The sequence below is a fragment of the Oryzias latipes genome, chromosome 15, assembly GCF_002234675.1.
Source record: "Oryzias latipes chromosome 15, ASM223467v1".
Taxonomy (NCBI): Eukaryota; Metazoa; Chordata; class Actinopteri; order Beloniformes; family Adrianichthyidae; genus Oryzias; species Oryzias latipes.
The window spans coordinates 5,374,999-5,389,575 of NC_019873.2; the positions used below are offsets into that span (position 1 = coordinate 5,374,999).

At 43.9% G+C, this 14,577-nt stretch overlaps 1 protein-coding gene across 1 annotated transcript in view; it reads right to left on the reverse strand.

Annotated features, from left to right (window-relative positions):
• cdh11 (cadherin 11) overlaps positions 1-14,577 on the reverse strand; it is a 111,195-nt gene that overhangs the window by 19,777 nt on the left and 76,841 nt on the right. The window contains exon 8 of the mRNA XM_023962938.1: positions 534-721. Coding sequence (XP_023818706.1) covers positions 534-721 — 188 coding nt within the window. The remainder of the gene's footprint in view (positions 1-533; positions 722-14,577) is intronic.

A 14,577-nucleotide genomic window follows, 5' to 3' on the forward strand; every position in this document is an offset into this window, starting at 1 on the left:
CTACACTTCAGAATACTGGGAAGTCCTACAACTGCTGACTTACACACTGACATTTTACAGACCGCAATTCTGATCAGGCATTGCTCTGGTCCCATCAAGTCATTAACCACTAACCATGAAACTTTGATATGTACAGTACATTTAGGGACAGTATATTGAACAAGGAATGTCTATGAACTCACACATAAGTCAGTTTTCTAAAACTGGCTTTTCCCATCAACATGACAACACAAAAGTTAGGAGATATGCGGTCTTAGAGTGTCACTGCAAAACTAGTCCAACTGTCCCTCCAAAATAAAGTACGGCTATTCAAAAAATTCCTCAACAGAACCCTGGTGGATCTGGAATTCTGAGGAGAAAGGAGGGCAGATCCTTAAGTTTTGGTCTCCAAGTTTGTAAAAATACAGAACATTCTTTCTATCGAGAGGCAGGAAAAAAAGAATTCACCAAATGATCGGGAAATGTATCATATTTTTTCCAGCCTCCTCACTGCTCCCCACCCTAATAGGTTGGGTCCAGCTAGATATCTTTACCTTCTTCAGCTTGATAACAGCTTCTCTGGTCTCTGAGTCCGTGGTGAGTTCAAACACGTTCATTCCATCTCCATCGATCAGGCGATAGGCCACCAGGCCGTTTTCTCCCAGATCAAGGTCTTTAGCCTTCAGACGGCCCACCTCCTCCCCTGGAACTTTGTCTTCGGACACAGACATGGTGTACACACCTAGAAAAAATGAATTAAAACGAAACTTTAATTTGATTTGAACCTGTAGTTAAACAACACATTGGGTTATACAATTCCATCTCATTTCTTCAGTGAAGGCCTGACTTTCTGCCATTAAGTTTATTCCCTGATGCAGGGTCAGTTTCGGAAGAGAATGGGGCATCATCACAAACAATGCCATCTGTTTTATACCACCCAAACAAAGGGGGTCAGGTGTGTGTGTGAGTCAGTGAAGGTGTGGACAGACACCTGACCTGTGACTTTGAACAATCAGGGCACATGTTGGCTCATCCTTTAGTTTATCCTTCATCTACAAGTTTCATTTTTTTCTGCGTAGTTTGTGTTCATCAGCTGTTTGTCAGTCTTTTTGACCTTTTTTCTTTTTTTGGTATTTGAGTATGAGGGAGAGCTAGTTTCTTCACGTGTTCATCTTTTAGGAAAAATGCTATTAATTTAAATAAATAATGGATTTGTACATTTGAATTAGGTGAGGTTTGTCTTTTTTTTTAATGTCAGATAACGGAGCAAAACGATAATAAAAAGTTTAATATTTTGTATCTGCTTTGTCTAGTTGAGAATGGCATTTACATGTATAAATTAAAAGAGATCAGATTCTATATTAATCCTGTCATATTCATATTGGATGGTTTAAAAAAAGAACGATGGACGTCATAATGGTAGAAAGTTTCACGTTTAATTTTCCTTTAGTTTCATTTCAGGAAAATATTTCTATTAGTTTATTTAGAAAATAATTTGCATATTCTGCTGTTACAAATGTTTTACTGTAAATAGAAAACACAAAACGGTTTTAATTTAATTATTGTGAATATTTTGTGGTTTACTGGCCACAAAAACACAAATAATGTGCATTATTTTTGTGACATTGTGGCTCTCGCTGGTCAATAAAAGAAACTGGCCTAAATGGCTCCTTTAGCTCTAAAGGTTGCAGACCCCTGATCTAGTTCATGCAGGTGAAGCATTACTCTGAGTCAGCATGTTTCCCTGAGAAAATTCAAGTAAAGGGTGATTCCCAGGTCCTTGTTAGATGAATTTCCCAGCATCCACCTCCACGCTTTTTCCTCACCACACCTTTACTGATCCTCACCCAAATCCTTCCCGGCTTTCATCTCTACGGCTGCACCTGCCTTTGGAGCTCCTCCTCATGCAGTTTGCCTCTCACACATCTCTGCCTCCCTCTTCATCACTCATTTGCTTCTCCTCTCAAATCTCTTCAGTCATCCTCACCTCTCCTTCCCTTGTTGGCCTATTTCGCTCACGCCGGTCTCTCTTCTCCCCTGTCCGATTCGGAATGAAAGCTCATTTCATGCCTTCCCCCTCCTTGCCCTTTTCCTCTCGCTCTTCTCCTGTCGTATTCTTGCTTTTCCTAAGTAGCTTAACTTCAGTGGCTTCTGGCGTTTGAGTTAAACATTATGTGACAGAACACACGGGCAGTTCGCTTTACCTGGCTCTGGGCGGAAATTATGCGCTTTGCATAGAGAAATGGACATTTACAAAAAATAAAAAGTGGAAATAGGAGTTTTATTTTCTGTAAAAGACAATCTGAACAGAAAAGTGTCTTTTAATGTTACAAATAAAACATAAACGAAGCAGAAATGCATTAGCTGCTTCCCTTACTAACTGTTTGTGTTGACAGACCACTGGAAAATAGTCTTTTTATTGATGCTCAAGTGATTTTTTTTTTTTTTAATAATTTTTTACAGCACTTTGTTTTATTTTTCAATAACATAGCGTGAATTAGGACTTATTTGTCATTTTAATGGATTAGGTTACTAGGTTTAAATTCCATCGGCATGCAGGCCTCCCCTCTGAATTTGGCCGTCATCATAGTAGAAAAGGATTTGCCTGAAGAGCAAAAAAGTCAAGTGCACTTTTTTAGAGTTCAATGTCAACGTTGTAGAAGCAATTCACTTGGGAACCAACTTAACATGGTTGAGACCAAAAATTGCTGTGAAAAATAGGGTGTTGGAGATATTATTCTGGCCAAAAATTGAAATGATTGCTTCACATTTAGATAGGAAAATGGGAAAATATCAGTCATAATTTTATTAATTTACATTTCCATACTAGAACACTTGTCAAGGCAAAACGTTCACACTTCTTTTTTATTTTCCCCCAGACCCCCAGATTTTTGTCAGATTTTTTTTTAAAGCTGCTCTCCGATCTTCTTTTGATCTATTTTAGAAGGGGTTTTCCCAGTGGTCTTTTCATTTTGATTATGCAGTTTATGTCCATTGTTCATTGAGTTGTGGGCAGGACGATTGGCGCTGAGTAAGCCCACTAGCTTACAGCCCCTCACACCCCCAACCTAACATTACTGGTGCATCAAATATGGCGAGCAATATGTATCCAAAGCTGTACAGCTTTGAGCTGGAGGAAAACAAAGACGTGCATGGATCTAGTCGACTACAAGTGGATGCATCAGTGACCTTGTGGCCTTTATGTAACAAATATGTTATTTTTCAAACGTCATTTTTTCGTCTGTTACTGATTCACAATGATTTGAATAAAGAAAAACCCAGAAATGTAGTTTTAAGCCTTGTTTTCTACATACAAATCCTCCACCATTGGAAAAATGCAACATGAGAATGTTTAAAACACCATTTCATTGGAGGGGGCCTTTAAACAAAGGTAAAAACCTTAAGACTTTGTTAAATGAAAGCATGTGTAATTCAACAACTCCAATCATTGCTGTTTAAAACATATTTTGTTTTTGTACAACTATGAAAATGGTTCAGTTTTCACCTAAAGCACAACGTTACCCAAAGAACCAGTCAGAGCTGATGATGTCATTTCTGCACTGGAGTGTGGATTTGGGTTTTTTCAGCAGAAAAGGCAGTTTCACAACAGCAGTCCTGGAAGTGACTGAGACTAAATGAAATGTGCAGACAAAAGTCTGAGCTCATCAATCAGAGGACCTTTCTCTGGTGAACCCTTGTGCTATCTTAGATGACCCCCCCTTACATTGACGTGTTCTCCCTACCATGACAAAAGTGGATAAAGGTGGAAAGATTTCATGTAATCCATGGACACCAGTGAAGATCACAAATCATTGAAGAAAAAAGGTTCAGAGCACTGTAGTGGGTCTAGATGACCCAACTCCCAATGTTAAAGTGCCTAGGATAGCACAAGGGTAATAATGCATTTCATGCTCCGCTTTGTCTTCCTCCTGTTTTGAATGAAACAGAGAGGTTTTCTACGGATCAGTCACGTTGACATAAATTAGCAGAATTTTACATGACTGCTATACTCTCATGTCAGAATGAGAACGAATAAAATCAGATTCACTTCTCCTTTCAGCTCCTGCTAACCCGTCTGTGCTGTGATAGATTTTGTGATAGAAAATGAAAACTGCTTAATAACGAGGTAGAAGAATTACCACGATTGACAATATGTGAGAATCAAAGCTAAAAGCTAAAGGGAGGAAATCCACAGCATAAATGTTAAATTAAGAGCTGTTCAAGAAAATAGAAAGTGCCATATCTTGATTTCCTCACGTTGCTTCCCCCTGTTCAGTCCTTCTGCTGGGGACTACTGGAGCTAGAGACATGTGATGTTTTCATTTTGTCAATCCTATAAGCAGAGAGCCTTGATTTTCTATTCAGAGGGGTAAATCTATAGAAAGCTTGGCAGTATTTCAGCTGCACAGCTCAGGAGCTAAGGAAAAAGATGCGTGCAAATCGAGTTTTAACATGCTGGGGAAGACGGTTCGTTTGAGTTTTGTTTTCTTTTGGTTTTTCTGGCTGCATATCTATTTTGTTTCCCTTCCCTTCAGTCTCTGTCCTCTTTTGCTGGGCTACTTAATAAGTAATCACTGTCCTCATTCGCACCATCTGGGAGAATGTTCTTGTAGGTGCTTGCACCTTTTTTTCCCCCGAACAGGTACCCACTTGCACAACATATTGCTGTGTGGTGTGTTGTCTTGCATCACTGATGTAAACTGCTGCTGCTGCACAACTATTTACATGTAAAGCAACCTTCTGTTTTACATCTTAATACTTGTTTATATTAATATTTAATGTCTAAATAACAAAGATAATTATAGCATAGGATCTATCAATCTATCAACATTTTCTGCAAATAACACATTTTAAACAATTTTTATCTCATTTTATATTTAATAGAACAATAGTTTAAACTCAATTAACAGAAACTCTCCTCTCTTTAAAATGCAACAATGGGTGTGATGTGATCTGAGTTAAAGTTTAATTTTTACTATGGCTGCATTAAATGAAGAAAACTCTTATTTTGATATTAGTAATTAATATTGCGATGACAATATAACTTGCAAAATATGAACAAATAGCAAAACAACCAACAACATCATTTCCATTTCCCTGCAACAGTTTCATTTGAACGATTCAACAAAATCTAAATTACACTCGAAATGACCCTAGTCTACATAGGAGGCGAGAATCTAACATAAAAGGGCTCCGATTGGTCAACAACATGAAGGGCTACATCCGATTGGTCAAATGCATAAAGAGATTTATTTCATGTTTTGAATACTTCTAGCTGCCACAATATTGTTTTAATACATTTAAAGTTAACATTTATTGCAATATTCGCTGTCTTTTGTGAGATGCGTATTGGACAGCTTGATATCGCGATAACGACAAATTAGCGATTTATTGTGCAGGCCTAATTTTTACCTTTGCACAGTCGTTTTTGTGGTTTGATGGTAGCAACTAGTAGGCAGTAAAATAAATGTTCAGCATGCTAAGACAACATTTGATACTATTTTCCTTTTATGGCTTAAATTCCAATCACGATTTTGTATGTGCTAACATGAACATTTACACGCTATGTCTATGAAGAGTGTCATTCATCCAGGTGGATTCCATCATAGTAGTAGAGTTAAAGGTTGTCATCTGGACTTGGTTTTTAAAGTTCAAGACGTTTCACCTCTTATCCAAAAGGCTGCAGAATTGACAAAGTGAAACGTCTTCAACTTTAAAAACCAAGTCCAGATGACAACCTTTAACTCTACTACTATGATTTACATGCTGTGTCCACTTGTGTGACTAATTTAGGCCTATATTTTCTTATTTTGGAATATTAGCTCATAACAATCTGAAATGTTTTCTGCTGTTATAAGACTCATTTTTAAGTAAATTTTCTTTGTTCCACCATTCTGAGGTTCACTGAGATTTGTATAATTAATCAGAAACTTTACTCTCAACGCCAACGAAGTTAAGACATTCCACCGCTGCCTTTAGTATCAGAAGGATTGTCATTGCCATATATCACCAAGGAGGCTATTAGGAATTTGCTCTACATTGAGGTGCAAAACTGGACTGAGTGAGCGTGACGTTACCCATAAAAACCTTCCGGTGTAGGTACCATAACCGTTCGGCCTGGAACTTCTGTTCGGGGTCCTTTTGACTGAAGGTAACGTCACACTACGGCAACCCTACTTGGACAAACTACGTAGCGTCGAGATCTGCTCGGGTTCTACAAATTTTCATTTCACATTCCCTTTTGTAACCTAAAGTTCTTTTCACTCTTAAATTGTGTCTGACAATATTCTTTGTAATTTTTATAAAGACATGTTGCCACAATCCGCTCGTTATTCCAGTTTAAGTTCAGCCGTGGCTGAAAATGTTGTCAGCTGCTACAATACCGTCGTTATGGGGAAGACCAACACCACTACTCCTTCCTCCAAACGCGTCCGACCAGAAAGTTCTCCCGGAGCTGCCTCCTCTCCAGGCAGTGGAATCAGTGACGCTTTAGATTCCATTGATAAAAAGCTCTCCAGCCTTGACGGCCGCTTGAATCTGTTGGAGATCCTCCATAGAGAGTTCCAAGGCCTGCGAGAGTCTCTGGAGTTCAGCCAGCAGCAGGTGCAGGAGCTTGCAGCGGAGAATCAGGCCCTCAGAGAAAGTGTCAAAACCCTGAGCAGTGACACCGCTCGCCTTTCTGAGGAGAACCGTTCGATCAAGGAAACCCTCCTGGATCTTCAGTCGAGGAGCATGAGGGACAATCTGGTGATCGCGGGGGTTCCAGAGGAGGCAGGAGAAGACCCGGAGGCGACGGTGAAACGCTTCATGGAAGCCCACCTGAAACTCCCCAAGGAGGAGGTGCAGAAGATCGCGTTCCAGAGGGTGCACCGGCTCGGAGGAAGAAGGTCCGACAACCAGCGTCCGCGACCGATTGTAGCCAAGTTTGACAACTACAAGCAAAAGGAGATGGTGAAGGGCCGCGGCCGGGAACTGAGGGGGACACATTATAGTGTCAATGACCAGTTTCCGGTTGAGATCCTGCGGCGCCGAAAGATCCTTTTTCCTCTGAGGAAAAAACACCTTGCCAACGGGTCCAGAGCCGTGGTTTCTGTGGATAAACTCTTTGTAGATGGAAGGCTCTTCCGAGACCCGGAGATCACCCCCTGGCTTTGCTGAAGATCTGACATCCGAAAAAACAGCGGCTAAACGTGTTGAATGAATGAAACCGGCTCATCAATCATCCACACCTCCATCTCGCTGAAGCAGTTTAAGTTTTCTCCCCTCTCATGTTTCTGTTGTTTTTCCTGTTATGTTTGTTTCTTTCTGTTTTTCTTTACCTCTTTCTTCTTTCTAGTTTCCCCTCTCTCCCCCCCTCCTCATATGTAAATTATCCAAAGGTAACACGTCCCCCGGTAAGTTGGTTTCTATTTATGCACGGAAGGGCACGCGCGCGCAGACAAGCGCGCACACGGGCAAGCACACGCGAACCAGCACACACTCGCGGACATCCCGCAAACACCTCACATAAGCCCACATAGGACACATGCAACATGCAGCTCACACAGTCAGGAAACGCGCACGCACACAAACGCACAGTGTTTCTTCATCGATCAGCGGGCACGCGCACATGGACCGGCACACACTCTATTTAGCCTTACATTCTCTTGGTCAGAGCAGTTATGAACAGTCTTAACATTGTTAGCTGGAATGTGCGTGGGCTTGGCTCTGGGCCAAAGAGATTGAAAGTGTTATCTCACCTGGATGATCTTAAAGCAGATATAGCTCTACTGCAGGAGACCCATTTATGTACACAATCTCAGGACCTCCTGTGCAGCTCAAAATTTCCAGTCATATATTCTTCTAGTTATAACTCCAAGCAAAGAGGAGTTGCTGTTTTGATTAATAAAAATGTTACATTTACTCATAAGGATACAGTTACTGACCCAGAAGGCAGATTTGTAATCATTAATATATCCATTCAGAATAAGGACTTTTGTATCGCCAGCATCTATGGTCCAAATGTTGACGACTCTTCCTTCTTTCACAGATTCTTCACCTCACTCTCAGTTCACTCTGACTCCACAATCATTATAGGAGGAGACGTCAATCTGGTTCTGGACCCTGAACTTGACAGACTCAGCACAGCAGCAGCCCAGCGCACATGGAGGTCTGCAAGTATTCTAAAGCAGTACATGAATGATCTGGGTCTCTGCGACGCGTGGCGCTCATGTCATCCAAGCACTAAAGGGTTCACCTTTTTTTCTCCAGTTCACCGCTCACACTCCCGTTTAGACTATTTATTAATCAGTAACTCTCTTTTAAAAGAAATTAAAAGTTCCAACATTCATCCGATTATTATCAGTGATCATGCACCAGTCTCTGTAAATATTTCCAGGGAAAAATCCACACCCTCATGTACGACCTGGAGGTTTAATACGTCTCTGTTAAAAGACCAGGAATTTCTTGAATTCTTTAAAAAAGAATGGGCAACCTTCCTAGAATTCAACAATACACCAGACATCTCACCGTGCATTCTGTGGGAAACGGCAAAGGCAGTCATGAGAGGGAAAATCATTTCTTATTCAACGCACAAAAAACGCAAAGAGAAAGCAGATTTATTAGAATTAGAAAATAAAATCCAAACCCTGGAGACTGCTTATGCTGCTTCTGCACAGGAACACATTCTGGGAGATCTGAAAAATTTAAAGCTGCAGTTAAATGACATCATTAATAAACAAACACAATTTCAAATACAAAGGCTACGACTTGAAAGATTTGAAAACTCTAATAAACCTGGCAAATTTCTGGCTAATCAGCTTAAAATTAATAGAGAAAAATCATCAATCACCTCTATTACGGACCAAACAGGAAATATCACTCATGACCCGGTCAAAATTAATAACGCATTTGAAAACTTTTATAAAAACTTGTACACACCACAGATCAATCCGTCAGAGCAAAGTATTGACTCATTTCTTAATAATGTAAACCTACCCAGGTTAAATGAGGATCAAATAACAAACTTAGACTCTCCGTTCTCGTTGTCTGAACTTCATGAAGCTCTGTTACTTATGCCTAATGGTAAAGCACCAGGGCCTGACGGCTTTCCTGCTGAGTTTTATAAAGAATTCTGGGAACAGCTGGCACCAACGTTTTATGAAACGGTCACATCTATCAATGAAAGCCAATCAATGCCACCTAACATGAACTCAGCCAACATAATTCTTCTTCTAAAACCAGACAAAGATCCCAATAGTCCTTCAAGCTACCGCCCTATTTCTCTAATCAATGCAGACGTAAAAATTATCTGCAAAGCACTAGCACAGAGAATAGAAAAAATCACTCCTCACATAATTGACTTCGACCAAACTGGATTTATCAAAGGCAGACACTCGGATGACAATCTCCGAAGACTTGTTAATATAATAGATTTTGCCAACATTGAAAACCAGGAAATTACCATACTATCGCTGGATGCTGAAAAAGCCTTTGACAGAGTTAATTGGAAGTTCCTTATTGCCGCCCTCCATAAGTTTGGTTTTGGAGAAGCATTCATCAAATGGATCAAAATATTATATCACAACCCCAATGCATCAGTTAGAACTAATAAACAGACTTCAAACAGGTTTTTTCTCGGAAGAGGAACCAGACAGGGCTGCCCACTCTCTCCTTCTCTTTTTGCTATATTCATTGAGCCTTTAGCTGCAGCAATAAGACAGAATGAAAGCATTAAAGGAATCAAAACTAAACACAGCCATCATAAAATTAGTCTCTATGCAGATGACATATTACTGTTTTTAAGTAATTTACATTCTGTAAATGAAACGGCAACAATCATTAATGAATTCTCCTCTATATCAGACTATTCCATTAATTGGAATAAGTCTGTTTTATTACCACTGAACAATAATGCGGAGCAAAGACTCACAATACCAGTTAAATCAGGAAATATCAAATATCTAGGTATCAATTTTTCCCCCAAACTATCAGAACTGGTGCAGCTAAACTACACCCCATTACTGAAAAACATACAGGACGATCTAACACGCTGGACCAACCTGCCTCTGTCCCTTATGGGCAAGGTAGCCACGGTAAAAATGAAAATCTTACCCAAAGTTAATTATCTCTTTTCAATGATTCCCACACAACCGCCACTAAAATGGTTCAAAACATTAGACTCATCCATATCAAGCTTTTTATGGAACAATAAACCTGCAAGAATTAGTCTAAAAACTTTAAAATCTGCAAAAAGCTGTGGAGGATTAGAATTACCTAATTTCCACAAATACTTTCTTGCAAATAGATTACAATACATCTTAAAATGGTTAAAAAATAATCCAGAAACCAACTCATGGTTAGACTTGGAACAGGCGTTATGTGGAAAGATCAACCTGTCAGATCTTCCATTTATTAGCCAAACAGTTAAAAAACAGGATTGTTTCAAAACTATTAATATAAACGCCACTTTAACAGCCTGGTGGGAATTTCTCAAAATATCAAAATCATCAATTCAACCGTGCAAAATGACACCCATCTGGAACAACCCAGACATCCTCATAAACAAAAAAATTATCCACTTCCCAGCTTGGCAAGCAGGGGGCATAAAACAACTAGAGCACGTAATTATTGATAGAAGATTCATAACTCCCCAGGAACTTCAAGACAAACATGGAATAAATAACTTCTTGGAATATCAGCAACTTAAATCAAGTATTACTAAAAAATTTAAATACAGAGACAACGATTTAAAGCTACCAAATGTAGTTACCACTCTGATCAATTTCTCAATGAATAAAACTCTCTCCAAAATATACAAACTTTTATGTAATTTAGATAATAACATTTCACTTCCGACAACAAAATGGGATGCGGATTTGAGCATCAGCACAGATGAAAGCTTTTGGTCAGAACTTTGTCTAAACACCTTTAAACTGACAAAAAGTCCAAATCTGCAGCTAATCCATTTTAAAACCCTTCACAGAATTTACTACACTGGACAGAGGATGTTCAAGATGGGTCTCAGCAACTCAGACATTTGTCAGCACTGTGACAGTAATCTACCCGACAATTACATGCATGCACTGTGGTTCTGCACGCCTGTCCAGGCTCTCTGGCAGCAGGTATGTGCCGATTTATCAGTCTGGCTTAAGGTTTCAATCACAGCTTCACCGTCACTTTGTGTGCTTGGTGACATGAGTGCCATCGATGTAGAAGGAGGATTAGGCTCTATCATTTTCATAACTCTTTGCATTGCTAAAAAAACTATTTTAACAAATTGGAAAAGCAAGAAAAATATAAATATAAGTCAACACAGAAATCTGCTGCTTGATCAGATCAGCTTGGAAAAAATGTCAGCCCAAGGTTCAAGTAACTTTGAAAGAATTCGGTCTCTCTGGTCTCCCATAGCTGACTCCATGACTTAGGGGATGGGGGGGCCTGGTCGTCGCTGCTCCTTGCCCTTCTGCCGTGGGCTGGGGTGGGGGCCGGGGCCTCCGGTGCCTGGCGGGGGGTGGTGGGGGCTCCGTTGGTCGGGGGGTCGGGTCCGGCGCCGGGGTGGGGCGGGCTGGGGCGCTGCGTGGTCCTCTGGGCTTGGGTGTGGGGGTGCGTGGTGGGGGGGGGGGGGGGGTGGTGTTCTGGCTTGGCTTGGGGGGGTGGTCCCTTTGCCTGTGCTGGGGGGGGTTGGCGGGGGGCGCTGCTCGGGGGGGGGGGGCCCAGCGGCACTGGATGGGCTTCCCATCTACGCCTGGGGCTGGGATCAGCCCTTCCCTGGCTCTGGGGCGGGACGGGACAACCCTCTTGGGGCCCCCGGGCGCTCTGGGTGTCATCCGCTTCGGCTGCGGGGTCTGGGGAGGGGTGGGGTGGGGGGTCTTGTCGGCCCTGTCCTGTGGGGGGGCATTCTGGGGGAGGGGGGGGGCCACTATTGGTACGGGGCAGGGGGGGTTGACGGGTCGGGGTCTCCGCTGAGGCCATCGGCGGTTTCCCCGGCCGGTTGGCTGCCTCGGTCCCGTCGAGGCCTGACCAGAGCTCTTCTAGGGCCGGCGTTTGGGGGTGGGGGCCTGGGCTTGCTCCGGGGGGGGCCGGCGCTTTCTGGCTCCTCTCCCTCTGTGTGGGGTGGGTGGTGCTGGGCCTGGGGTGTCGGCGCCTCCGGGGGTGGGGCCCCTGGGCTGGGTGGGCCTGGCCCCCTTGCTGGGGGGGGGGCGGGGGACAGCTGTTTGACCACCGGGGGACAGTCTACCAGCTGTCCCCAACTTACCCCCTTCCTCATATAACCTCATAATAGGGTGAGGGGGTGGGGGGATTAGCCTGCGATGGGCCTTGGGGGGGGGGGTTTACTAGGCAGTGGCCCCCCCTCCTATGGCTGCCGTATGGAGTGGGCCCCCCCTCTTTCGGTTTTATTTGCACCTTAGACATGTAGGGCCCTTGGTAGGGGGGGTGCTTGGACATCACTGCCAGCAAGCAGCAGATGTCCTCCTAGCACCCTACCCGCCAATTTTAACCGCACCTTAGACATTTAGGGCCCCTTGGTGGGGAGGGTGAGGGGACATCACTGTGAGTAATCAGGAGATGTCCCCTTAGTGCCCTACCCGCCAATTTTAACTGCACCCCCCTTAGTACACACACCCCTCCCCCCTCAATATATACATCCCAACATAAACACACACACATGCACACACACACCCTCTTAAACACACATATACGCACGCACATTTTGCAAGGAAGGTGGGACCTAGGACCATCTGTCCCCTGCCTCTTCCCTGGTGGGGGGTACGGGCCCCTTTGGAGCGGCGGCCGTGTCCCCGGGGTGCCGGCTTCCTGGGCCCGGCGGTGCACTCTCCGCGCGGTGGGGGGGTTCACATTACATCTGAGCCGGGGGTGTTGGTGTCCCTGGGGGGTGGGTTCTGGTCCTTGCTCCTGAGCGCTGGGCCCCGCCTAACTTCCAACTGTGGCCGAGCCTGGTCGGGCCATATTTACAACACCCCTTGTGGGCCCTCTTTTTTCCCCGGGGTTCCCCCCTCCTGGGCGGGGGCGGCGGGCCCCTGCCTTGCTCCTCCCTGGACCAACCGTGGGCCGGGCGGATGGCTGCCTGGAGTGCGGGGCGGGTCTCCCTTGGGGGGTCCTGGCTCGTACCTGGGGTTGGGGCGGGGGGATGCCCGGAACTCCTGGGTGGTGGTGGGGTGCTCATCTGGGGCTGTGGGCGTCCCTCTCCGGTGGGGCCCTGCGTTGGGCTCTCCCGGCGCGGCGGGGGGGCTGTTCTCCTGGTTGGGCTCGGGCGGCCCTCTCTTTCCCTCTGTGCCTCCCTGCTCTCTGGCTCTGGGGGGCCTTGCGGCGGTCCTGCTGGCCCTGGCCTGGGTGGCGGGCTTGGTCGCCCGGGCGGCGGTTGTTCCCTGCCGGTTTCCGTGTGGCGTGGGGGGATTCCGGCTGCCGCTGCTGCTGCGGTGGGGGTCTTGGGGTGGGGATGGCTGGGCGCTCTCCTTCCTTCTTTACACATTCCACCATCCATATTAGAAGAACATGAGCACTCACCTGAGCACGGGTGTTGGCTCACCTTTGCACTGGCGGTTTGCGTGACTGAATGACTGAAATGTTACACACTAGTTGGTTTTAAGGCATAAGTATGCGTGTGAGCACTATCTGTTTTGTGTACATGTCGACAGATGGACATTTTTGCAACTAGCAGGTGTGTTTGACACTTGGGTGTGTGTGTGGACAGGCTCCGCCCTTTTTGTACTGCATTTGAGCCTTACCATGGTGATTAACAACCAGTAAACTTGTTGCTCTATGCTGCTTCATGGTCTTATCCCCCTTCCCCTCCTACTATCACCCTCCTTCCCCCCCTCTTTCTAACGTCCCTCTCTCTTCTTCCCCTCTTTCCTTTTCCGTCCGGTCCAACACCAAAGATCTTCAAACATGTTTGAAATTAATAAAGTTTGGCCTCAATTACAAAAGGGGTCTATTCAGACATACCTTTGGTTTGTCTGAAGATTAATAACCCCTCTTGTTAAAGTAAAATATGTCCAACACAAGAGGCCCTCAGCTCTCATCTGTTTGCCCAGCTGTTGGACAGGACAAGGTAAAAAAAAAAAAAAAAAAAAAAAAAAAAAAAAAAAAAAAAAAAAAAAAAAAAAAAAAAAAAGAAAATGTTGTCAGCAAGGCTAAATGTTGTTCTTCCGGGTCCGTTCTGCCAATAATAAAGCACTGGGCGCACGGATTAAGAAAAACTATAAACCAACATGCATTCAATAATAATCATAACAATTAAAAAAGGCACGTTTGTTTACAACAGACTTCACAATATCTTGTTCTCTAGTAGTATTGTACTTTGTCCAGACCAATCACTATCTGACACGTCATCGGACCAACGGACAGCCAATCACATAACGTGACGTCAACATTAGTCCCAGGACCCTGAACGGAAGTTCCAGGCCGAACGGTTATGGTACCTACACCGGTGCCAACAAAATTAAGTCAATTCTGTTCCTTCTCAGACTTCACCATGTTGTAGCCAGATGATGTCAGTAAGCAGTGATTGGTTCGACTTGGTCTGAGTCAACGTTTCTATGGCAACCACTCTCGCCACTCAGGAGTGAGCTTTTTGGAAGACCACACCCCTTCAAC